The following is a 27161-nucleotide window of genomic DNA, read 5'->3' as shown; positions in this document are numbered from 1 at the left end:
TATGACAAGAATGAAATAAAGAACAAAATGTACTTTTAAGCTTTGATGTGGTGGCAGATGGAAATAAAATAGAAGATCAAAGATTACAGCTGGCATAAAGAATAAATTTATACTTAAATCGTTTAAAATTACATACCGAATAAAGTTGGTCTTTTTCTGTACCATGTAACTGCTGTATAATTTGTCTACATCTTTCAATGTTAATTCCACATCAAATATATATCTACATTGGCAGGTTTCTGTCCCTCTGCCAGGACTGTCTCCAGGCTGAAAATAACCAATACATGGAATTTACAGGGCAGACAAGAATCATTTTGAGAATTGTTATACCAATGGCCATCCTAGTCAATTAATATTAAAAATGAAAGCACATGCAACATAATAAACTAACAACTACAGTGTTCACATGTTAGAGATTGCTGTAGATGAACTTCTTCAGTATTATAGCCAGGATTTGAAAAAGAGGTTTAAATCTCGGCATCCTGTATTGCCTTCACTACTACTACATGTTCTCTCATTCTGGCCTACAGAAGTTCAGGATGAAATAATCTCAAATAACGTGCAGGACTTCATGGCAGGGTTGGCAAAAACCTGGGTTTTTTTAGTAATGCCCAGACCAGTGGGAAATACTGGGAAAACACCGGTTTTACTGAGTTTTAATTTAAGATATGACTTTTCAAGAGGATTCAGTGATTACAATAACAAATGCAATATATGCATTAAAGATATTTTAAAAGACATATGATTTATTAGTTCACTTGTTTGACATATTGTAAAGTGCAATGATTTAACAAAGTTTTGGTCCAGCATTGCAACTATTAAGATATACATCATTTACATGGGCACACATTGCATTCTGTTACAAGTTTTTCCAGATAAGATTTATAAATTATGTAGATCATGTTCTACATAAAATTGAATTATTATCTTTAGTCAATACTGTACAAAACAAATTAATGATCTAGCAAAAGTACTTTTTTCTGTAAATGGATCTAAATACTTAATAGTTGGTGTTGAATAATAGAAAGCAAAGGACATATAATTATATAATATTTTAATATACAGAATTATATAAATAAAAAAGAGACAAACATAAACTAAGAACATCTGTTAAAATTAAAAGATTTTTAAAAACACTACAAATTCAATCAAACATAATATTTCAGTAACTCACCATACTGCAGCCTCTGATAACAGACAAATGACACTCGTTTCACATTGATCAATTAGTGCAATCATATAAGAAGAAACTACATAAGTATACATTTACAATTTTGGGTTAAATGTAAAATAAATTTCCCCAATAAGCCTTGTGATATGGCCTCTCTGAATAAAAAAGACATAACTAGAGGTTCTAAACGTGCTAAAAAGCTTGTGTCACTCACATTGCCTGGTCTATGTGCATATTAAACAAAGGACATAGATGGATTCATGACAAAATTGTGATTTGGTGATGGTGATGTGTTTGTAGTTCTTACTCTACTGAACATTCTTGCTGCTTACAATTATCTTTATCTTTAATGAACTTGGCCCAGTAGTTACAGTGGAAAATATTTTAATATTTACAAAATTTATGAAACCTGTTAAAAGTTGACTACAAACATGATGAAGGGCAATAACTCATTAAGGAGTCACTTGACTATTTTTGGTCATGTTGACTTATTTGTCATGTTTGTAGGTCTTACTTAGCTGTACATTATAGCTGTTTACAGTTTATTTCTATCTATAATAATATTGAAGAGAATAACCAAGAGCTGCAAAATTTTCTTAAAATTACCAATTCAAGGGTGGCAAACCAACAACGGGTTGCCACACTGGTCTTAAAAATTTTGAGTAGATAGAACAGTTGACCTAATGAACAATTTTATTTCAGCCAGATTTGCTCTAATTGCTTTGTTTCAGAGATATGAGCACAAAACTGCATTTTACCCTATGTACTATCTTTAGCCATGTCGGCCATCTTGGCTTGTGGGCGGGGTCATTGAACACATTTTTATAACTAGATAACCTAATGTTGATTGTGGACAAGTTTGGTTATATTTGTCTCAATAGTTTCAGAGAAAAAGATTTTTGTAAAAGATTACATAAATTTATGAAAAATGTAAAAAATTGACTATAAAGGGCAATGAGGGGTAAACTGACCATTTTGGTCATGTTGACTTATTTGTAGATCTTACTTTGCTGAACATTATTGCTGTTTACAGTTCAATCATCTCTATCTATAATAATATTCAAGATAATAACCAAAAATGACAAAATTTCCTTAAAATTACCAATTCAGGGGCTGTGCAATCCAACAACAGATTGTCTGATTCAGTGGCAGATTCAGAGGGGGCATAGAGGGCGTACTCAGACTTTTTTTTTTTTCTTTTTTTGTCAAATGATTAATCAGACTAGACTCATGAACTTTCCCATTTCCCGAGTATTTGATTTTTATACGACAATTCTTTACATATAAAGATATTTTTCGCTGGTATTTACTGATTGTCAAAGTCATGTGATTTCCTATGGTGCGGTGAAAAAACAGCTCTCGGTCATTTTGAAATTTAAATTACAGTAATACACATTGCTTAGGCTGAGATGGCATGACAATCAGGAAACCTTCAAAGTGACACAGAATTGAGCAAGAACGTATTGACTTCTATTTCACTATTCCACCAAACAGAAAGTAATAGTAAATACTCTATAGACTATTACACTCGCATGAAACAAAAAGTTCCACAATATTATTTACCTACGAAAACATGTTTAACCCCAAATGCCCCAGCCTATTTTATAAATAACAATGTTGAATAATCATCCCCAGTCAGTATAAGCTCTAGAAAGATTTCAAGTCTCTGAGGAACCATTTGATTTGAGGAGGCAGTCTGAGATATTTGAGAGAAAAAAATTGACTGATTCTTGCCTAAAAACAAAATTCTGGCTGTATCTGGATTGAAAACAATAGTCTTGTCCACTTTTTTGCTATTAAAAACGAAAATTTCCAACAAAATTATTTAGCATGAAATGAACATGATGAATAAAAACAGGCATATTTTTTTGTGGCCGGGTTTTGCATGTCTGACTGGAATGTCTGTTTCGCCAGACTTATATATATTGAATACTTTTTTCAATACCAGACTGTAACCTGCCTGCTGGGTGTGACCTTTATGTCTCCATTTGTCGATCGTTATTCATAACTTCGTTGTCATATTTCAGACACTTTCGTAGTCTTTGGTGGATTTGGAACCCCTCACTTCGGTTCCCTAAGTTATGTTGTGTGAAACATATCAATCAAACATTTTAATAAAAACTGCTTGTTTGTCTTTTTTAACTCGTGTCGGTCGAATAGTAAATTTCATCGAATTTCCATGCCTATTTTTTACTGACAAGTCCTACATCAAATATATCAGTACATAGCTTTGGATCAATACTATCATTTTATGATAGACAATTAATAGGGAGAATACAGCATAACTAGAGGCTCTAAAGAGCCTGTGTCGCTCACCTTGGTCTATGTGAATATTAAACAAAGGAAGCAGATGGATTCATGACAAAATTGTGTTTTGGTGATGGTGATGTGTTTGTACATCTTACTTTACTAAACAGTCTTGCTGCTTACAATTGTCTCTGTCTATAATGAACTTGGTCCAGTAGTTTCAGCGGAAAATGTTAATAAAAATTTACAAATTTTATGAAAATTGTTAAAAATTGACTGTAAAGGACAATAACTCCTTAAGGGGTTAGTTAATTGACCATTTCGGTTATGTTGACATATTTGTAAATCTTACTTTGCTGAACATTATTGCTGTTTATTATATACTTAGTAGTAAATACAGAAAAATTGTATGTGTAATACAATCATTGGCAAGCGTGCTGTATCCAGAGGCGGATTTAGAGGGGGGGCCCAGGCCCTTTTTGGGAAAAAATTGGTTGCTTATATAGGGAATCATTGAAGCGTGACTGGAGCGGGCCCCCTCTTAGGTCAGTCAGTGGGCCCCCACTTAGGCAAATTTCTGGATCTGCCACTGGTATCAGCCACTCGTGATGATATCGATATCAGCACGGTTGCACAGGCTTTATCATGTTTATCACACCTTTAATCTGTTTGACGTCACGTCATCGATTGCAGTCACTGTTGCAAAGGCTTTATCAAACCCCTAATCTGTATGACGTCATTTCAAACCTCCTTATCAGTATGACGTCATGTCACATAAAACTAGAGGCTCTCAAGAGCCTGTATCGCTCACCTGATTCTACTTGGGTTTTTGAAATCATATAAAAAGATATAAAATTTGGCTAAAAGTAACAACACTTGGTCAGCACCTCATAAGGAAAGGAACATTCATGCTATGTTTGATTTCATTCAATTCAGTGGTTCTTTAGAAGAAGACTTTTGTATGCATTTCCCATAGGGTCCTATCTTGGTAGTTGCAATGACAACAAAGTACCAACACTTGGTCAGCATCTCATTAGGAACATTCATGCTATGTTTTGTTTCATTCCATTCAGTGGTTAACTTAAAGAAGACATTTGTATGTATTTCCCATAGGGTCCTATGTTAAACTAAGTCCCCCACTGGCGGCCATATTGGATGATTGATCCGCTACAAAGTAACAACACTTGGTCAGCATCTCATAAGTAACATTTATGCTATGTTTGGTTTCATTCCATTCAGTGGTTCTCTAAAAGAAGACATTTGTATATATTTCCCATAGGGTCCTATGTTAAACTAAGTCCCCCGCTGGCGGCCATCTTGGATGATGGATCGGCCACAAAGTAACAACACTTGGTCAGCACCTCATAAGGAACATTCATGCTATGTTTTGTTTTATTCCATTCAGTGGTTCTCTAAAAGAAGTCATTTGTATGCATTTCCCATAGGGTCCTATGTTAAACTAAGTCCCCTGCTGGCAGCCATCTTGGATGATGGATTGGCTACAAAGTAACAACACTTGGTCAGCACCTCATAAGGAACATTCATGCCATGTTTGGGTTCATTCCATTCAGTGGTTCTCTAGAAGAAGTTCAAAATGTAAAAAGTTAACGATGACGACGGACGCCAAGTGATGAGAAAAGATCACTTGGCCCTTCAGGCCAAGTGAGCTTAAAATGGAGGAAACATTTATTTTTTAATCCATTTTAGTTCATTTATTTAGTCATATGTCAGATAAAACTTAATGCCCCCTCTGCTCTACAATGGGGGCAAAAACATATTTCTTTCTGAGATTGTTGTTTGAAAACATTGGCTGCTAATAAACTTTCAGGTTTTCAAGTTAACCTATTGTGACCTTGCTAAACAATCAACACTGAATCGATGAGCATGCATGTGTATATAAAAAGAGATGATATTGATATGTTTATTTGTTTTTTTATTTACATTTTCATGTATTCTCATTTTTTAATTAAATTTCGTCATATCAGTTGTTTAATGATTTGGTGTATTATAGTTAAAGAATTTTGGTAGAGTCATAATCTTCCTTCCAAATGTATTTTCTTTTTCTTTCATCATGGTTTTTCCTTTAGCACTTGTGATGTGTAGTTGTCAATTTTTAACTTTATTTCAGGTCAAGGTCATTAGCATAAGGAATAGAGGTCGGTGAATTAGAGAATAGGAAGATATTGATTCAACAGTAGTACATTTAATAAAATAAAGGATTCTCTTAAAAGTTTATAATATACTCATCATTTTTAGTGTACTTTAATTTTAGTTTATTTATATGTTTTGGAGTTAAGTGTGACGTCCATTTTCACTAAACTAGTACATTTTTGTTTTTAGCGGCCAGCTGAAGCCCATCTGCAGGTGCAGTATTTTCTCCCTTTGTTGACGACCCATTGGTGGCCTTGGGGTGTTTTCTGCTCTTGGGTTTCTTTAAAACATTCCCCATTTCCATTTACAATTTCTCTTTTGGAAGATAGTTGAATTTTGTCATTTTTGGAGTATAAACTTGCATTAGAGGTGCATAACATTTCAGAATACTCCTGTGTCCATGAAAAATGGTTAAAAATTGACTATAAAGGGCAATAACTCCTTAAGGGGTCAACTGACCATTTCAGACATGTTGACTTATTTGAAAATCTAACTTTGCTGAACATTATTGTTGTTTACAGTTTATCTCTATCTATAATAATATTCAAGATAACAACCAAAAACGGCAAAATTTCCTCAAAATTACCAATTCAGGGGCAGCAACCCAACAACGGGTTGACCGATTCATCTGAAAATTTCAGGGCAGATAGATCTTGACCTGATAAACATTTTTACCCACATCAGATTTCCTCTAAATGCTTTGGTTTTTGAGTTATAAGCGAAAAACTGCATATTACCCCTATGTTCTATTTTAGCTGTGGCGGCCATCTTGGTTGGTTGACCGGGTCACGCCACACATTTTTAAACTAGATACCCCAAAGATGATTGTGGCCAAGTTTGAATTAATTTGGCCCAGTAGTTTCAGAGGAGAAGATTTTTGTAAAAGATTACTTAGATTTATGAAAAATGGTTAAAAATTGACTATAAAGGTCAATAACTCCTAAAGGGGTCAACTGACAATTTCGGTCATGTTGACTTATTTGTAAATATAACTTTGCCGAACATTATTGCTGTTTACAGTTTATCTCTATCTATAATAATATTCAAGATAATAACCAAAAACAGCAAAATTTCCTCAAAATTACCAATTCAGGGGCAGCAACCCAACAACGGGTTGACCGATTCATCTGAAAATTTCAGGGCAGATAGATCTTGACCTGATAAACATTTTTACCCCTGTCAGATTTCCTCTAAATGCTTTGGTTTTTGAGTTATAAGCCAAAAACTGCATTTTACCCCTATGTTCTATTTTTAGCCGTGGCGGCCATCTTGGTTGGTTGACCAGGTCACGCCACACATTTTTTAAACTAGATACCCCAATGATGATTGTGGCCAAGTTTGGTTCAATTTGGCCTAGTAGTTTCAGAGGAGAAGAATTTTGTAAAAGTTAACGACGACGGACGACGATGACTGATGACGCCGGACGCCAAGTGATGAGAAAAGCTCACTTGGCCCTTTGGGCCAGGTGAGCTAAAAATCTCAGTGAAGTATATGTATATAATAAAGTGTATATGATATGACTTTTTCAATATCACACACTGTATCAACCCTCAACCAATATAATCCCTCGAGCAGAGCTCTTGGGTCTTGGGATTATATTGGTGTCTCGGGTTAATACAGATGTGATATTGAATAAGCCATATGATATTCTCTATGTACAGTTTATCTCTATCTATGATAATATTCAAGATAATAACCAAAAACAGCAAAATTTCCTTAAAACTACCGATTCAGGGGCAGTAACCCAACAACAGGTTGTCCGATTCATCTGAAAATATAAGGGCAGATAGATCTTGACCTGATATACAATTATACCCCTGTCAGACTTGCTCTAAATGCTTTGGTTTTTGAGTTATAAGCCAAAAAATGCATTTTATCCCTATGTTCTATTTTTAGCCGTGGCGGCCATCTTAATTTGATGGCCGGGTCACCGGACACATTTTTTAAACTAGATACCCTAAAGATTATTATGGCCAAGTTTGGATTAATTTGGCCCAGTAGTTTTAGAGGAGAAGATTTTTGCATGTTTTGTAAAAGATAACTAAGATTTACAAAAAATGGTTAAAAATTGACTATAAAGGTCAATAACTCCTAAAGGGGTCAACTGACAATTTCGGTCATGTTGACTTATTTGTAAATATAACTTTGCCGAACATTATTGCTGTTTACAGTTTATCTCTATCTATAATAATATTCAAGATAATAACCAAAAACAGCAAAATTTCCTCAAAATTACCAATTCAGGGGCAGCAACCCAACAACGGGTTGACCGATTCATCTGAAAATTTCAGGGCAGATAGATCTTGACCTGATAAACATTTTTACCCCTGTCAGATTGCCTCTAAATGCTTTGGTTTTTGAGTTATAAGCCAAAAACTGCATTTTACCCCTATGTTCTATTTTTAGCCGTGGCGGCCATCTTGGTTGGTTGACCAGGTCACGCCACACATTTTTTAAACTAGATACCCCAATGATGATTGTGGCCAAGTTTGGTTCAATTTGGCCTAGTAGTTTCAGAGGAGAAGATTTTTGTAAAAGGTAACGACGACGGACGACGATGACTGATGACGCCGGACGCCAAGTGATGAGAAAAGCTCACTTGGCCCTTTGGGCCAGGTGAGCTAAAAATCTCAGTGAAGTATATGTATATAATAAAGTGTATATGATATGACTTTTTCAATATCACACACTGTATCAACCCTCAACCAATATAATCCCTCGAGCAGAGCTCTTGGGTCTTGGGATTATATTGGTGTCTCGGGTTAATACAGATGTGATATTGAATAAGCCATATGATATTCTCTATGTACAGTTTATCTCTATCTATGATAATATTCAAGATAATAACCAAAAACAGCAAAATTTCCTTAAAACTACCGATTCAGGGGCAGTAACCCAACAACAGGTTGTCCGATTCATCTGAAAATATAAGGGCAGATAGATCTTGACCTGATATACAATTATACCCCTGTCAGACTTGCTCTAAATGCTTTGGTTTTTGAGTTATAAGCCAAAAAATGCATTTTATCCCTATGTTCTATTTTTAGCCGTGGCGGCCATCTTAATTTGATGGCCGGGTCACCGGACACATTTTTTAAACTAGATACCCTAAAGATTATTATGGCCAAGTTTGGATTAATTTGGCCCAGTAGTTTTAGAGGAGAAGATTTTTGCATGTTTTGTAAAAGATAACTAAGATTTACAAAAAATGGTTAAAAATTGACTATAAAGGGCCAAGACTCCTATAGGGGTCAACTGACCATTTCGGTCACGTTTACTTATTTGTAAATCTTACTTTGCTGAACATTATTGCTGTTTACAGTTTATCTCTATCTACAGCTGTATAATAATATTTAAGATAATAACCAAAAACTGCAAAATTTCCTTAAAATTACCAATTCAGGGGCAGCAACTCAACAACGGGTTGTCTGATTCATCTGAAAATTTCAGGGCAGATAGATCTTGACCTGATAAATAATTTTACCTTGTGTCAGATTTGCTCTAAATGCTTTGGTTTTTGAGTTATAAAGCCAAAAACTGCATTTTACCCCTATATTCTATTTTTAGACATGGCGGCCATCTTGGTTGGTTGGCCGGGTCACCGGACACATTTTTTAAACAAGATACCCCAATGATGATTGTGGCCAAGTTTGGTTTAATTTGGCCCAGTAGTTTCAGAGGAGAAGATTTTTGTAAAAGTTAACGACGACGACGGACGCAAAGTGATGGAAAAAGCTCACTTGGCCCTTCGGGCCAGGTGAGCTAAAAAATGTCCAACCCTTACACTTTACAGCAACTATAAAATATACATGCCCCCAGCCAGGAACTGTTTAAATAGTGCATATTACATTTATTTTATGTTTTTTAGCCCAAAAAAGGTCCCAAAAATTTTTGCCCCCCCTTTCCAAACTCCTGGATCTGCCCCTGGTCTGATTCATCTGAAAATTTCAGGGCAGATAGATCTTGACCTGTTAAACAGTTATACCCATCACGGTCAGATCTGCACTAAATGCTTTGTTAAATTTGGTCCCAGTAGGTAAGAGGAGAAAATTTTTGTTAAAGTTAATGACGACGGACGATGACGGACGTCAAGTGATTAGAAAAGTTCACAGGTGAGCTAACACAATGCAATAAAAGAACAGCATTCAGTGATTTGGGATAAACCTCAGGGGCGGATGCAGGAATTTTCGAAAAGGGGGTGCTAACCCAGGGCACCCAGGGCAAAGGGGGGGTGCAAAACATATGTCCCGATACAAATGCATTGATCGGCAAAAATAAAGGGGGGGTGCGCACCCCCGGAACCCCCCCCCCCCCCCCCCCCTGGATCCGCCACTGAACCTCGGATAGAAAACGCGAACATGGCGAACTTGAACTGAGCATGCTGAGGTCTTACTTTTAGAGCAAATCAACTCTGCATATAAAACTACAGACAGTTTGAGTGGATAGATGAGAAATACTGCAGAATAAACATTACCAGCTAACAGAGATTGTTCTCTTAGATCCATAATATTTTTGTTCGTCTTTGGACAAACCGGAAACTTCAAAACTAATATTCAGATAGTAAAATCGGTAACGCTCGAATTCCGCTTCTTATTCAAGTCCTCCAGAAATACTTGACTCTTGAGGTGTCAGACCACCAATTAAAAATCCCTATCTGTTCAACCAAATTTTGCAATTTTCACAGCTTTCTAAATATTTTATATTAAGTTTAACTTCATAGAAACCAGGTATTTCCTTAATTGTACATGTATCAGCTTTCTACATGCCAATTTTCACCATACCTTTAAAGCCTTCTAACAAAATAACTGACCATCAAACAGAGGTACTCCAAAACAAAAACCTGGTTTTCTGGAAATCTAAAATTAGTATGCTATGGAGCGCATTAATCCTCAATTTTTAATGCAAACTCATAGACAAGTAAATTTTGGCTCAAAATGATCTAGATATATTTCTCTTTCACCATAAGTGATAAGTTAACCACTAGCCGAAAGGAGGGTCAACTGCAAAGCAGTTAGGATGTACATAATAGTACATGGAATCGTAGCAATACCACCGCCAGAGCTGCACAATACAAACGTGATTTGTAGCTAGAGTACACACAATAGATCACAATACGATTTATAGTACCGTATCCCAGAGCTTCAATTATTTGCTCAAATTTAACAATAAGCGCCAAAAGGATATGCAACCATTCCCTCGAAGAAAATATCCATGTAAATGAAAATTGGCAGTCATACATCACCACTTTTTATAATGATAGTGTAGCAGGAACAATTCTGCCTAAGATTCGGGGATGCGGACCACAGCTAATTCTAGTTTGTAAACTGATTGTGCGGAAAACGACTGATGCCAAAAGTGATGCGCTATAATATATCCAAGTAAATGAAAACCAAAAACTGAAAACAATATATAATTTATTCAACAAAGTACAACTTTTCTCATGTAGGGCCAAAGGTGAATAGAAATGGAGCATTCAATGACTTCAAATTAACCCGTACTAAGGAGGCATGTAGCTAATGCACTAACCTAAACGATGGTTGGAAAGCCTGGCTTTCCTTTGGTTGGACTGAATGTCAGTCCTCAGAGGTTTCAAAATAAGAATCTAAAACTAGTTATATAAAATATATAAATTTCTCACAGAAGGTAACCAAAGAATTTGCAACGATGCAAATATTAAACTTTACAATATAAATAAATATCTTTAACCAGTGAATTAAAATAGCAAAAGCTATGTAATTTAACAAATATATCCTTAATAAGCTTCATGTAAATTAATTAACAATGAAATACATCAAATATGAAATTTAAAGTTTTACCAAAGGGAGCTAAAAATTAACTAATAACTCTGTCTGCTACATTCCCCCCCCTAAGACAAACAATAAATTTCATAATTAAAGTCTGCAAACTGAAATGTCTATCAAATTCATGTACCTGCATCAATACGCACGCAAAATCCAAATGTCAGGATCAAACATTAAATCCAAAATACATCAGTTAAAGTTGAATCACGAGAATGTTCAAAGAGACCGCTACACCAGTCTGATACCCTCCTCCTCCCTTTGAAAACAAATGTAAATGCAATAACATTTGAAAATTTGATTAAACAAAAGTCTATCAACGTTCATCAGATAAAATGTCTTTCAAACACATGTAAAACTATCACTTTTAGATAAATGTCACTGTTTAACGCATACACAAACAAACGGCATCAGTTTCAAAGGATAACGGACGCAACTTGAGGTCTTCTTCGAAAGTAGGCTTCAGAATCAGTGGTACGGCATATAGGGTAACGGCACTGCTAATGGTTGAAATCCAACATGAAAAGTTATACCAGGCAATGTCCACCAATGTTGATCTCACAGTGGCACATTTGACGTGTACCACCTGATTTCTGCAATCCAACGTTGTTGATAACGGTAACACAGACGTTGCGCCACCGGAGATGGATCGGGTCCATCTATATGCAAGGGTCTCAAAATAAAGTTGGACGATGTCCATCTTTTTAGAAAGGTTCTCAAAATAAAGTTGGACGATGCCCAAATTTGGTGCAAGGTACTAAATAATGGATTAGATCCATCTGTACAAGCTAGAAGTGTTCCTAACTTCAAACTTAACTTCCATTCTATTGGTTTCTGCCATGACAAAAGTCAAGAAGTCGGTCTACTGTAAACTCTCTAAATAATAAATAATTAGCTAGAGATTACAATCCAGACAAACGATCAACAACCCATAAAACAAACCAATTCCTACTAATACTAGCTAACAGTCTACACTTCAAACTACACAGAAGATCAGCCATAATTCAAGCCAGTAATGAAAATGAAAAATAAAACCAGTTGGGATGTGCAACATCCCTCCCTTGGAAAAGAAAAAAACCAAACAGCCAAAATTGAGGCTTGTGACACCTCTGAGTATATTGAAATGAATATAAAGTAAAACTATAAATATACAACACAATGTGAAAACAAACATTAAACCAAGGTTACACAATCGGAACTGCAAAAATTGTGATTTAAATCGTTCTCCGACATCCCGCCTATGTCTGAGAGCTTGACTTGAATATCTGCAGACCTTTCATCTCTAGCATGAGCTATAAAAGACACATTTGAACACTTAGACCTGACATGACCTAACTGATGACATTTAAAACACCTCTTATGTTTACGTTTCCTTCGTGACCTCAATCGCCTCCTCAATATATTAATCAAAATTTCAAAACTGTTATGAACTGTTTTACAACAATCTAAACTTTCTGTCTCATCAATAATCTCACGATCACCAGAAAAATGAACAGCTTCATATTCAATAGCTAGTGATACCGCCTCGTCTAAACTATGAGGGTGCTTAAAAGTGACAAATTTAGCCATCTCAATATTCAAACATGATGTAAATAAGTCAGTAAAATATGAATCCAAATCTGAAAAATTATCAGGATAAGCCTTACGAGCAAGTAGTACTCGCAGTTGAAATTTAAAATAAGCCACCCTCTCCTTAGGATTAAACCTCTGAATGAGAACATTTTTCAAGCAGTCATAATCGTATAACTGTGGCCTCTTCAAATAAGAAACGTAAAGTAGTTTGAGCATCATCTCTCAAATTCATTATTAACTGACATGCCATCTCAAATTCATTCCACTGATTCCAAAGAGAAACTGTCTCAAAATGAACAAAATAATCTGTTACATCTATACTACAACCATCAAACAAACAAGGTTTTTCTTCAAACCTAATCATAACTGAATAAACATTTACAAAATGAACCAAACTATGAAAATAAAATTAAAATACCCCAGAAATAACTATTCAAAACTGCTCTGATTAGGACTGTCATATCCAGTAGCACCAATAACTGACTCAAATGTCTGCTCCATTTCTAATATATAATTTTGTTCAGTTACAAACCAGAAAAGCTGCTTTAGAATTCCACACCCCACCCGCACTACCAAATGTAGCAGGAACAATTCTGCCTAAGATTCGGGGATGCGGACTACAGCTAATTCTAGGTTGTAAACTGATTGTGCGGAAAACGACTGATGCCAAAAGTGATGCGCTATAATATATCCAAGTAAATGAAAACCAAAAACTGAAAACAATATATAATTTATTCAACAAAGTACAACTTTTCTCATGTAGAGCCAAAGGTGAATAGAAATGGAGCATTCAATGACTTCAAATTAACCCGTACTAAGGAGGCATGTAGCTAATGCACTAACCTAAACGATGGTTGGAAAGCCTGGCTTTCCTTGGTTGGACTGAATGTCAGTCCTCAGAGGTTTCAAAATAAGAATCTAAAACTAGTTATATAAAATATATAAATTTCTCACAGAAGGTGTGTAATTTAACAAATATATCCTTAATAAGCTTCATGTAAATTAATTAACAATGAAATACATCAAATATGAAATTTAGAGTTTTACCAAAGGGAGCTAAAAATTAACTAATAACTCTGTCTACTACAATAGCATTAGAAGATACACGCAAGACATAGGCAACCAACTGTTGAGGGGGAGGACAGGGGTAAGGGAGACAGGGAGAAAGGGGGTAGGAGAAAGGGGTGGGAGAAAGGAGAAAGGGGGTAGGAGAAATTAGAGGAAGGCTGGGAGAAAGGAGAAAAAGTTGGAGTAAAAAATAAAATATGAAAAAATAAAATATCTCTCTTTTTTCCGGTAAATTAAAAAAAAAATAAGGAGAAGAGGGGTAGGAGAAAGGAGAAGAGGGGTAGGAGGAAGGAGAAGAGGGTAGGAGAAAGGAGAAGAGGGGTGGGAGAAGGGAGAATGGTACCCCCCTGTCTTCCCCCCTCACTGTTGATAAATCTTTTACGAAGTTATTATAAAATGATAATCCTATACTTATACCAGAGACATATAATACAATTGTAATATATGTCTCTGCTTATACGAATTAAACACCGACCTAAATTTATGTCAAAATTAAACCGCACAATAAATTAAAAATGTTAATCATGAAATAAAAAAGAATAGGATCAAAAGATTAAAAGCTTTTAAGTAATATTTCTTAATTATTTAGAACGTATCAACCTATATTCAAAAACTGAAAATATTACCTTAGTTGGGTGAGTAAATTATTGTAAATTTTATCTTACATGTCTTAAGAATTATGTTTTAGTAAGATAACATATGTACTGCATGCATTAAAGATGTCAATTCATTATAACTTTATAGATTGTCTTAGATATCATACCAAGCTTATAATTTGGTACGCTAGACGTAATATTTTTATAACCGACCAATACATACGCACATACATACATACAAACATAGAGTTGAGACTTCAAAAACATGTTTAACCCAATCGCATTTTTGCGCCTGTCCCAAGTCAGGGGCCTCTGGCCTTTTAAGTCCTGTATGATTTTTAATTTTAATTTCTTGCGTATAATTAGGATTTTAGTCATGCGCGTAGCTACGTTTACGTCAAAACGCCCGGGCGTACACTTGAATTTGGCAAAAAAAAATCATCTCGATAAAATAAAAAGAAATAAATAGTAGTACATCAACCTTCTATGTCTTTCTTCAATGGCTTGTAATTGCGAATAAAAGAGACAAACATTTTTATCATATGACATTTTTGTTCATTTTCTGTCAAAGTCTTAATATACCGTGAATTCTATACTCACTTTCCTTTTCTTTTTTAAAGCAATTCATTATGTGCTAAGATTCGATATGCGGTTTTCCTTTTTTGTCGAGCCATTGCCATTTATGTCGCAAAAGCGAGACATTTCGATCCTAAATTTCGCCAGCGGTGCCAATATTATAACTATGTACATTTAGGTTCAGTATGTTGTTAAAGTTTTAAGATATTAATAACTTTAATTGTCAAACCTTCGTAAATTTTACTGCAGCTGGACAAAAACTGTTGATGGTCAATAGATTATCCAGAGTATAATGACGAAATTATATATGATGAGTTTTCCCGTAATTTATGGATAAAAGGATTTTCATTTTGCATTTACAGTCTGAGATTAAAATGTGTTACATGTCAATTACTTTGTTAAATTTTTCGTCGAATTTAATGAAACTTTATTGTTTTTTTATGGTTAATTTCAGAAGCAAACTTTTTTTTGTTCAATTTTCCGTGTAAGTTCTAACTGTTATAATGAACAGACAGACTTTAATATCTTTACGCAATTTAAATCAGACGATCTGGAATTTTTATCACGTTTGTTTTCGAGCGACATTGATGTGTCCTTTGTAGACGATACGAGCGTCTGGCGCAAGTGCAAAATTTCAAAGCTGGTATCTATGATGAGTTAATTTTCGTGATAAATTTATAAACCTCCGTAGTTTGTCATGAAACTTGTGCAGAAATTAATATTCCTGACCAAGACAAAATATCTAATGAAAATATTTGATTTGTTTAAATCCTGTGATGGACTGATAAATTATTTTTCGCTTGGAGAAATCCCAGGCGAGAACCAGGGTTCCATAAAGAACCCTTTACATATTTTAATATTTCACCTGAACAACTCATTTACGACATTTGCACATGAAAATGTGTTTTTGTTGATTGAGTGCTTTACCCCACGCCGGCCCCCAAAGGCTTTAATCATATTTGAAAGTAACTGGTATAAGCCAATGACCGTCATTAAACTCTAAATAAACACAATAAATAGATTAAAACATCAAAAAGAAACAATTTTTAATCTAAAGAATGTTGTTATTGATGAGTTTTCATTGACAGGAAGGGTAATATGTCATTCTCGATAACGCATAAACTTCCGGAGGCTTCACCCCCGCTAATCTACAACCAACAGGTTCTTTGGCCTGGGTCCGCTTGGGCCTTCAGGCCCCTCAACAAGGTTCGGGCGTACACGTAAAAAATGACCTAGCTACGCCACTGTTAGTATGACGTCTATTATTTCTAAACTACATAAAACATGTAGTATACATATTGGCCAGCCGAAGGACTCCTCCGGGTGCGGGAGTTTCTTGCTGCATTGAAGGCCCATGGTGGCATTCGGCTGTTGTCTACTTTATGGTCGGGTTGTTGTCTCTTTGACACATTCGGGGAATTTCCCCATTTGAGTTCCATTCTCAATTGTATATATACATAACACACAACTCACACATGATCCAAACACATTACTGATATTAAAATACATAGGAGATCAAACATACATTTCATGCAACAGGCAAAGCTCAACTAAGTTATATCAGATAAGGAAATGATAACGTAAATAGTCAAATAACAACAATTTTCCGAAAAGGAGCAGGATCAGTAAGACCCCTTTTTGCCCCAAAAATATAGCAGTTTTACAAAATTGTGAAAATGTAATCTTTTAGCTATTTACTGGAAAGTAGAATGCTTCTGCTACATAAATCTGGGCTGTTTTTGACAAAACAATGCACATTTATCGGGTACTAGCATCATTAAGTCATGCTAAATTACTGAAATCTTCACAATTTTAGCATTTTAGTTAAATTTTAGACGGTTTCCGTCTTATGAAAGTGACCGCATTCGTGTTCATTCATAATTATATTGAAATGTAAGTTGTATTTGATGATAATACATTACACATATAAAGGTTGAGGATGAACACGGATGCGGTCACATCAATTTTGACAAAAACCATCTAAAAAGTGACGTTTTTTTGGCATATTTGATAGATTTTTCATATTTAAGCTTGAATCGGAGCGTTTTTAATGACTATTCAGTAAAAATCTTTCACATAAACTAATTGAATCAATTGAAATAGACACTTAAGTGTTTAAAAAGTGTCCAAAATCTTTCGTTAGATGAACCTGAAATTTGAGGCCGAAATCGGCCCTTACGGACCTACCTTTGTGCCCAATGCTACTTACTGTCAATGTCTAAAATATATCTCTTACTCTTAGAGTTTTGAAAAAAATATAAACAAATAATTTTCAGAAAAAGAACTTACATGTATAAAACTGAGATGCGTGATAACAACACAGAAGTGGGCTGGTGATAAGATTGTGGACGAACCATTCACAAACAGTCCTATCAACCCATTGGTTGTAATACTTGTAAGCTTGCAACTTGGTACGACGGACGCATCGACGTTTCATATAATAAGCTGACTCAGCGTTTAGTGGCCGTCTCGCTTTCTTTTGGTTTCATCTAGTTAATTGTGCCGAGTTTTTCTAACACTTTTGTATACCAATATACGAGGAGTGTTCTACCACTCGCATATATAAGGTCATTATCATATGCCAACAAATTGTCTTTTATTTCAATCGCTCTGGATTAGGTGTTTTAGGGTAATATTACGTTTTTGTTGGTTGCAGAGTATATCACTCTCTCTTGCTAAAATTGACAGCAGCAAATATTGCCAATATGTCCACCTATTCCTGTGTCACATATGAGGTTTAAAAAAGAGTTTACATACAATTGTACAAGTCAGCACTAATTACACCGACTTAGCGTACACACTGTTCCGTTTCAAAGACTTCTGCAGTTTTATTTCTCTATTTTATACAAGATGTTATACAATTGAGAATGGAAATGGTGAATGTGTCAAAACGACAACAAGCCGGTCATAGAGCAGACAACAGCCGAAGGCCACCAATGGGTCTTAAATGTAGCGAGACACTCCCGCACCCAGAGGCGTCCTTCAGCTGACCCCTTAACAAATATGTATACTAGTTCAGTGATAATGGACGTCATCTGAACTCCGAATTATACACAAGAAACTAAAATTAAAAATCATACAAAACTAACAAAGGCTAGAGGCTCCTGACTTGGGACAGGCGCAACATTACATTTTTATTAAAGCTATCTATCTATTATGAATTGACCAGAGATTCCTGTCTGATATAATCACCTTATAAGATTTCAATGTACAACCACATCAAATTCCGATTTATCATCAAGTAAAGTTATGTAATGTTGGTGGTTATAGATCTTTACTCTCAAGCTCAAACTCCTCAATGATTAATGTACATAACAGAAGAGGGGCTCTTCTCGGTAAATTCTCTTTCTTTCGTCTGTCGCTCCAGGATGATAGGGTTTTCCCCGTAATTCAATTATCTTTTCAATTATTTTGGAGTATATAGGTGAGACTGTTATTCCTCCATATATAATTTTTCGCATATAAAGCATCACCCTTATTCTTACATTGTGGTATACATTTTGTTTCTAAGAGATGTCAATCCACAATTCATACCAGTGTGCATGGTATGTATATATGCATGGTATGTATACTGTAGATTATATATATAAAAAAAGTTGATGTAGTATTATTGCCAATGAGTCAACATCCATCCAACTTCAAATTCAATGGATGTAAGCATACAGGCAACCATGCGGCATTCAACACTTAATGAGAAAACCCCATACAATATGGCCAGCTTTAAAACGTTACGACATGACAATTATGAAGCAATTCAATTTAGAACAGCCTCATTTATAACAAAATAATTTACAAAACACAAATATGAAGAACATAAACCAACGACAACCACTTAACTACAGGCTCCTGACACAAGCACTTGTCTCAGAAATTATTTTTCCACATACCTTGTTATATTGAGGTATATAGATTTTTTTTCTGAGACAAGTGCCCGTGGCTCCTGACTTGGGAAAGATGCACAAAGAATGTTTGTTTATTTAATACATTTAAACGAAGACGATTACTATTCGATTTCTAACGCAATAGAATTCTGATTCCATCAAGTTACTTTTTTCAGGTGACAAACTGACATTAAGATGTTACAGAGCATAATTCCATTTATATGCATTGTCTCTGGAGCGCTAGCAGGTACCATTATTTATCTAGTACTAAATACATGAATTATGTATATCTAATACAGTTCCTTTACTTCAGTCTGTATCATCTACACTGTATCGCATACCCCGTATCGCTTACCTCAAAATTAAGATAACAAAAATACTCAGAACTTCGAGGAAATTTCAAAACGGAAAGTCTCTAATCAAATGGCAAAATCAAAAGCACAAAAATATCAAACGAATGGATAACAACTGTCATATTTCTGACTTGGTACAGACATTTTCGTATGTAGAAAATGGTGGATTAAACCTGGTTTTAAAGCCAGCCAAACCTCTTACTTGTATGACGTATAGTTGCCGTATTTCTTGACATGATTCGAAATTTTAAAGATAAGATAAGAGAAGATAAGATATTCCAAATTAGGTCTCCAAGGGGGCATATATACATAACATATATAATTGTTACAACATACAGTATTTTACAAGACATAACAAACCTTCACTATTTTTTAAAACCCCGTTATGATACAGATTACGTAGTGTCATTACAAACTGGGTCATCTCAAAGAGAAGTTTCATTATCCAAAATAATAAAATAAGGGAGTCATTTTTCTTTTAGATTTTATGAACGAAGTTTGTTTAGGAGAAAAAGAGAGCGGAACGTTTACTCAAAACAACGACTGATAATTAATACTTCTTTCTGGATTTCTGTTTATAATAGATGATTTCAAAAATGTATATCGGGCTAGCCTATTTATTTTTCATGTGTGATTTAACAAGATTATTCAATGTAATATAAATGGGGACCGAAATATTTATTTCTAAAATCTACCAGACCTCACATCAAAATCAAATGATTGCCCAACTACATGCTGATTTTATTGAAATTATATGATAAACATATTACTATTTTTACATAAATTAGGCCGTTAGTTTACTCGTTTGAATTATTTTACATTGTCATTTCGGGGCCTTTTATAGCAGACTATGCGGTGAGGTCTTTAATCATTGTTGAAGGACATACGGTGACCTATAGTTGTTAATTTTTGTGTTATTTTGGTCTCTTGTGGAGAGTTGTCTCATTGGCAATCACACCACATCTTCTTTTTTATATATAGGATAGCGACAGCCATTGACAGTAAAACCTCGTTTGACCCACAGGCACTAAACAAGCCCCTGTGACCACAGGCAACGTTTTCCAATGTATGACGTGTCTCGATGTCTAATTACCAAAGGTCGTTATTCTAATTTTCTTTTTTTAAGTTTAAGTCTTAAGTCCGGGATATTCATAGTCGGTATACAATCTATACAATCCCTCTTTCAATTTGTTGAAATACATATTAAATAAGATTTCGTGAGAAAACTTGTTACAATTTTGAAGCAAGATACTTTCGGTACGGATAAGGAAAATCTATCAAGTATGAAAGTTAAATGTTCTTCTGTTGTCCCCATTGATATCATCATTGCCCAATGTATTGTATGTATTATGTTGAAGAAAACGTTTCTGACCTTATGGTTCAAATGCAAATCTAAGAGAAACTTAAAGATGTACTGTACATTTATACTATTTACGGATCCAAAATATGAGAAAGTTAAGAATGTAATGTTTTTAATACTGTCATTTGATTTTCAGTTGATGGAATTGGTCTGCTTGGGGATCCTGGGGTGGATGTTCACAGACATGTGGATCTGGCACTAGATATAGGTCACGGTCTTGTTCAAATCCGTTCCCCTCTTTCAATGGTGCGGATTGTGTTGGGGATACACAGGTGTCACAAACATGTAATACAAATACCTGTCCAGCAGGTAAGTTGACAAACATGTAATACAAATACCTGTCCAGCAGGTAAGTTGACAAACATGTAATACAAATACCTGTCCAGCAGGTAAGTTCACAAACATGTAATACAAATACCTGTCCAGCAGGTAAGTTATCAAACATGTAATGCAAATACCTGTCCAGCAGGTAAGTTGACAAACATGTAATACAAATACCTGTCCAGCAGGTAAGTTGACAAGCATGTAATACAAATACCTGTCCAGCAGGTAAGTTGACAAAGATGTAATACAAATACCTGTCCAGCAGGTAAGTTGACAAACATGTAATACAAATACCTGTCCAGCAGGTAAGTTGAAAAGCATGTAATACAAATACATGTCCAGCAGATAAGTTAGGTAAGTGACAAACATTTAATACCAATACCTGTCCAGCAGGTAAGTTGACAAACATGTAATACAAATACTTGTACAGCAAGTAAGATGACATTCGTGTAATACAAATACCTGTCCAGCAGGTAAGTTGGTAAACATGTAATACACATACTTGTACAGCGGGTAAGTTGACAAACATTTAATACAAATACCTGTCCAGCAGGTAAGTTGACAAACATGTAATACAAATACTTATACAGTGGGGGTAAGTTGACAAACATGTAATACAAATGCATGTCCAGCAGGTAAGTTGACAAGCATGTAATACAAATACCTGTCCAGCAGGTAAGTTGACAAACATGTAATACAAATACTTATACAGTGGGGTAAGTTATCAAACATGTAATGCAAATACCTGTCCAGCAGGTAAGTTGACAAACATGTAATACAAATACCTGTCCAGCAGGTAAGTTGACAAGCATGTAATACCAATACCTGTCCAGCAGGTAAGTTGACAAACATGTAATACAAATACTTATACAGCGGGGTAAGTTGACAAACATGTAATACAAATACTTGTACAGCAGGTAAGATGACATTCGTGTAATACAAATACCTGTCCAGCAGGTAAGTTGGTAAACATGTAATACACATACTTGTACAGCGGGTAAGTTGACAAACATTTAATACAAATACCTGTCCAGCAGGTAAGTTGACAAACATGTAATACAAATACTTATACAGCGGGGTAAGTTGACAAACATGTAATACAAATGCCTGTCCAGCAGGTAAGTTGACAAGCATGTAATACAAATACCTGTCCAGCAGGTAAGTTGACAAACATGTAATACAAATACTTGTACAGCGGGTAAGTTGGCAAACATATAATACAAATTCGTGTCCAGCAGGTAAGTTGACAAACATATAATACAAATACCTGTCCAGCAGGTAAGTTGACAAACATTTAATCCAAATACCTGTCCAGCAGGTAAGTTGACAAACATGTAATACAAATACCTGTCCAGCAAGTAAGTTGACAAACATGTAATACAAATACCTGTACAGCGGGTACGTTGACAAACATGTAATACAAATACCTGTACAGCAGGTAAGTAAACAAACATGTAATACAAATACCAGTCCAGCAGGTAAGTTGATAAACATAAGGAGTTTCGCGGAACCCTTGTCTCGCCTGCAATTGCTTCTGTCAGTGTTAAAGTTGTAAAGTTGTAGTTTGGTGTAGTATAGTGAGTCCATTAATCAGTAAAATACAGAATTTAAAAAAAAATCAAACTTTTAGTATAGCAGCTATTTTTTATTTTAAATTGGTTGATCCGTAGATTTACTGACAGTGTTGCCTGAAACAATGTTATTGTGATCCGTAGATTTTCTGGCAATGTTGTCGGAATAATAACTATAATTGTGATCCGTGTATTAACTGAACCCGTTGATTTAATCATTGAACTTGTGATTCGTAGATTTATTGACAGAGTTTCTGGATTTACTATAATGCACCACATATATGCATTAAAAAGAACAAAATTAATTTAAATTTTGCTTGTCTTTAATAATTAAGTGCGTCCATTCGAAAGTTTACTATTAATACACACATACACATTCTTGAGTGAAACCTTCTGGAAATATTGGTTCATATTTCTATTTAGTACTTATATATCTATTTAGTGGATGGTGCGTGGTCTGACTGGGGAGACTGGGGCGACTGCTCTAATGCATGTGGATCAGGAACTAAAACAAGAACCAGGGATTGCACAGACCCAACTCCCATGTATGGGGGATCAGATTGTTCAGTCTCTAACACAGAGTCACAAAGTGAAATTTGTACAGGTCCGTGTGCAGGTAAGTACGACCATATATATTGATACTAACAAAACTATTCTCGAAGTTAATATTTAGCTAAAACCGTATTTACTAAAAAAAAAACAGGAATGTTTTAAATGCCTTATATTTCACCCTCGATATACTAGTATCCGAACGCTTCGTTTAGAATTACCTACGAGTTAGACAGTGTAATAAAACAAATATCATTTATATCAGAATCTTTATGTACATTACCCCGAGCATCGCTGAAGATTTGAAATCCGCATCTGGTGCAGTAAGTTAGAACCAGCTTACACAAGTCGAGAACAAACCATTATTTCACATCTGATACCACCCAGATATCATCAAACCGGATATCACTAAAAAGGTATCACTAGAAAGGTATAACCAGAAAGGGTATCACCAGATAGGGTATCACCAGAAAGGGTATCATCAGATAGGTATCACCAAATAGGGTATCACCAGATAGGGTATTACCAGATAGGGTGTCACTAGAAAGGGTATCACCAAATAGGGTATCACTAGAATGGTATCATCAGGGTATCATCAGATAGGGTATCACTAGAAAGGTATCATCAGATAGGGTATCAATAGAAAGGGTATCACCAAATAGGGTATCATCAGATAGGGTATCACCGAATAGGATATCACCGAATAGGGTATCACCAAATAGGGTATCACCAGATAGGGTATTACCAGATAGGGTGTCACTAGAAAGGGTATCACCAAATAGGGTATCACTAGAATGGTATCATCAGGGTATCATCAGATAGGGTATCACTAGAAAGGTATCATCAGATAGGGTATCACTAGAAAGGGTATCACCAAATAGGGTATCATCAGATAGGGTATCACCGAATAGGATATCACCAAATAGGGTATCACCAAATAGGGTATTATCAGATAGGGTATCACAGGATAGGGTATCACCAGATAGGGTATTACAGGATAGGGTATCACCAGATAGGGCATCACCAAATAGGGTATTACCAGATAGGGCATCACCAAATAAGGTATTACCAGATAGGGTATCATCAGATAGGGTATCACCAGATAGGGTATTACCAGATAGGGTATCACCAAATAGGGTATCACCAGATAGGGTATCACCAAATAGGGTATCCCCCAAATTGGGTATCACTAGATAGGGTATCATCAGTTAAAGTATCACAAGATAGCAAGATCAATAGCCTATAGGAGTCAGCACTTCTGTGTTGTTAAAACTTAAAATTTTCGAAATACTCAGGATTTTCTACCCCAGGAATAAATGACTATCGTTGAATTTGACAAGACTATTCGGAATGTTGGGTCCTAGATGCTCTTTAACCTCGTACTTTATTGAGCCTTTTAAACTTTCATAATCGAGTGTACCGGATGAGTCTTTGGTAGACGAAACGACAGTCTGGCGCTCACAATTTTAATCCTTGAATCTATGATGAGTTTATAAGTAATAACCGAATACGAAGAGCTATATATCAAAGGGGACCTAAAATAATAATCAAATCCACAACTTTGCATGAGGAAGTTAAACGTATTTCTAATGAACAAGGGTTTAGACACTGAAATGTCTAGACTTTTTTTCCGACCATTGTTGAAAGTCTCAAATATAAAGGTTTTTAACTACAAGTATCACATAATCTTAACATTTTTATAGACCCATGACAATGAGATCAAAGACAGATAAATCCTGACAGACAGCCATGATCACCTGACAATTATTCCGTACCCCAAATATAGTTGAACTATTGCGTATGATAATTGGAAAACAAACCAAAACACAAAACTTTGAAAATGGGGTCAAGTTCTAATTGTACCTGTTAACAGACAGGTACACATTACAATCTTTCCAAACACTAAATAAAGTTAATCCACTACTTAAAGAACTAAAAAAAGAATAAAAACACAAAAGTCAAACATTGACCAGTTTACCATGAAAGTGAGGTAAAAGTCAGATGATACCTACCAGACAGACATGTACAACTTTAAATATTCTGTACATCTGCTTATTGTATCAGAGAAACGGCCATAATCGCGTAACATTAACTCTAATAATTCATATATTGAAGTTAGGCTCAGGCGAAGTCAGTCTGACAGACATGTTGACATTGCAAGGAATCTATACACCAACTATATTCATCATATTAATCATAATAAGTGAGAAATTCACATGACAAAAAAAAATTGAGGTCAAGGACAATGGCTATGTGACAAACGGAAACTTCGTTACATAAGGTAACTGGATAAAAGGTATGGATCATCCAGGTCTTCTACTTCATGAAATATAAATCTTTATACAAATAGTTAACATCGCCGTAGTCGCAGTAATCTTCAAGATTCGCTTATTTCGACTTACGTCGCAGGCGAGACAAAAATTAAAAGAGAATTACATTCCAAACCATTTCATTGCGTATGGTAATTTTCCCTTATTGAAATATAGTATTTAAATTCAGTTGATGGTGTCTGGGGTAGCTGGGGCTCGTATGGGGACTGTACTCATACATGTGGAGGAGGGAAGAAAGCCAGGAGACGTTCTTGTGACAATCCAGTACCATCAAACGGAGGAGACGACTGTTCCGGAGATACTTACAACATAGCAGATTGTAACACAGGTGCATGTTCTGTTCCGGCTGCAGGATCATATGTTCAGGTAGGCTTCAAATCAGAAATCATCGGCTCCAAGATCATATAGTCAGGTAGGCTTTAAATTAGAAATCATCGGTTCCAGGATCATATGTCCAGGTAGGCTTCAAATTAGTAATCATCGGCTCCAGGATCATATGTTCAGGTAGGCTTTAAATCAGAAATCATCGCCTCCAGGATCATATATTCAGTGTGCTTCAAATTAGAAATCGTCGGCACCAGGATCATATGTTCAGGTAGTCTTCAAATTAGAAATCGTCGGCTCCAGGATCATATGTTCAGGTAGGCTTCAAATTAGGAATCATCGGCTCAAGGATCATATGTTCAGGTAGGCTTCAAATTAGAAATCATCGGCTCAAGGATCATATGTTCAGGTAGGCTTCAAATAAGAACTCATCGGCTCAAGGATCATATGTTCAGGTAGGCTTCAAATTAGAAATCATCGGCTCAAGGATCATATGTTCAGGTAGGCTTCAAACTAGAAATCATCGGCACCAGGGTTATATGTTCAGGTAGGCTTCAAATAAGAAATCATCGGCTCCAGGATCATATGTTCAGGTAGGCTTCAAATTAGAAATCATCGGCTCTAGGATCATATGTTCAGTTAGGCTTCAAATTAAAAATCATCGGCTCCAGGATTATATGTTCAGGTAGGCTTCAAATTAAAAATCATCGGCTCCAGGATCATATGTTCAGGTAGGCTTCAAATTAAAAATCATCGACGAGGAATCATGCAATGAAACTTCAAATAATAAATCTAACTGCAAATACTGCAATATATGACAAAAACAGATTTTAAGCCAGGTGAATAAAGAAACAATTCATTACAAAATACCCTTGATAATTGATTATTGACTTCTAATAATGATCAATAATGTACAAGAACGAAAACAATGTTATCAAATAATCATTAATTTACAAACATTTATTTTGACCTAACAATGATTTTTTTTGTTGGAAAAATTGCATCTGATTGATGTTTTGCATTGATTAACATTTATCATCTATTCATTTCTCATCTCTATTATGTTTATAATTGGTTTTTATTGTAAATATTTTAGATTTGTCCAACAGGATTTTTTACATGTGAATCTGGAATAGTTGGTTGCATCAATAATACTTTACAATGTGATTGTACAAACCACTGTTCTGATAGCAGCGACGAATCTACATCATATGCCTCGTGTCCAGCTGTCCCAACATGTACAGGTTCTGGTGAGTAACAATCTATCGTGTGTGTGCCACAACACTTGTA

General features: G+C 35.4%; 1 protein-coding gene and 1 long non-coding RNA gene across 2 annotated transcripts; one reads left to right on the top strand and one right to left on the bottom strand.

Annotated features, from left to right (window-relative positions):
* Window positions 1-177: 177 nt before the first annotated feature.
* On the bottom strand, window positions 178-10102 carry LOC139507488 (uncharacterized). The gene is made up of 3 exons (XR_011660732.1): window positions 10044-10102; window positions 1175-1187; window positions 178-267 (listed from the first exon to the last, which is right to left on the bottom strand). It is a non-coding gene; the product is annotated as an uncharacterized lncRNA (long non-coding RNA).
* A 10819-nt stretch (window positions 10103-20921) lies between these two features.
* LOC139507487 (properdin-like) lies at window positions 20922-27121 on the top strand (the record flags this gene model as incomplete). Its single annotated transcript, XM_071295763.1, has 4 exons — window positions 20922-21082; window positions 23111-23284; window positions 25717-25913; window positions 26968-27121. Coding segments are annotated over exons 2-4 (424 nt in total), but the record flags the coding sequence as incomplete, so codon positions are not given.
* Between the last annotated feature and the right edge of the window lie 40 nt (window positions 27122-27161).

This window comes from Mytilus edulis, unplaced genomic scaffold, assembly GCF_963676685.1.
Source record: "Mytilus edulis unplaced genomic scaffold, xbMytEdul2.2 SCAFFOLD_1175, whole genome shotgun sequence".
Taxonomy (NCBI): domain Eukaryota; kingdom Metazoa; phylum Mollusca; class Bivalvia; order Mytilida; family Mytilidae; genus Mytilus; species Mytilus edulis.
The sequence above is the reverse complement of the archived record's forward strand: the minus strand, read 5'-3'. Positions and strand labels throughout refer to the sequence as shown.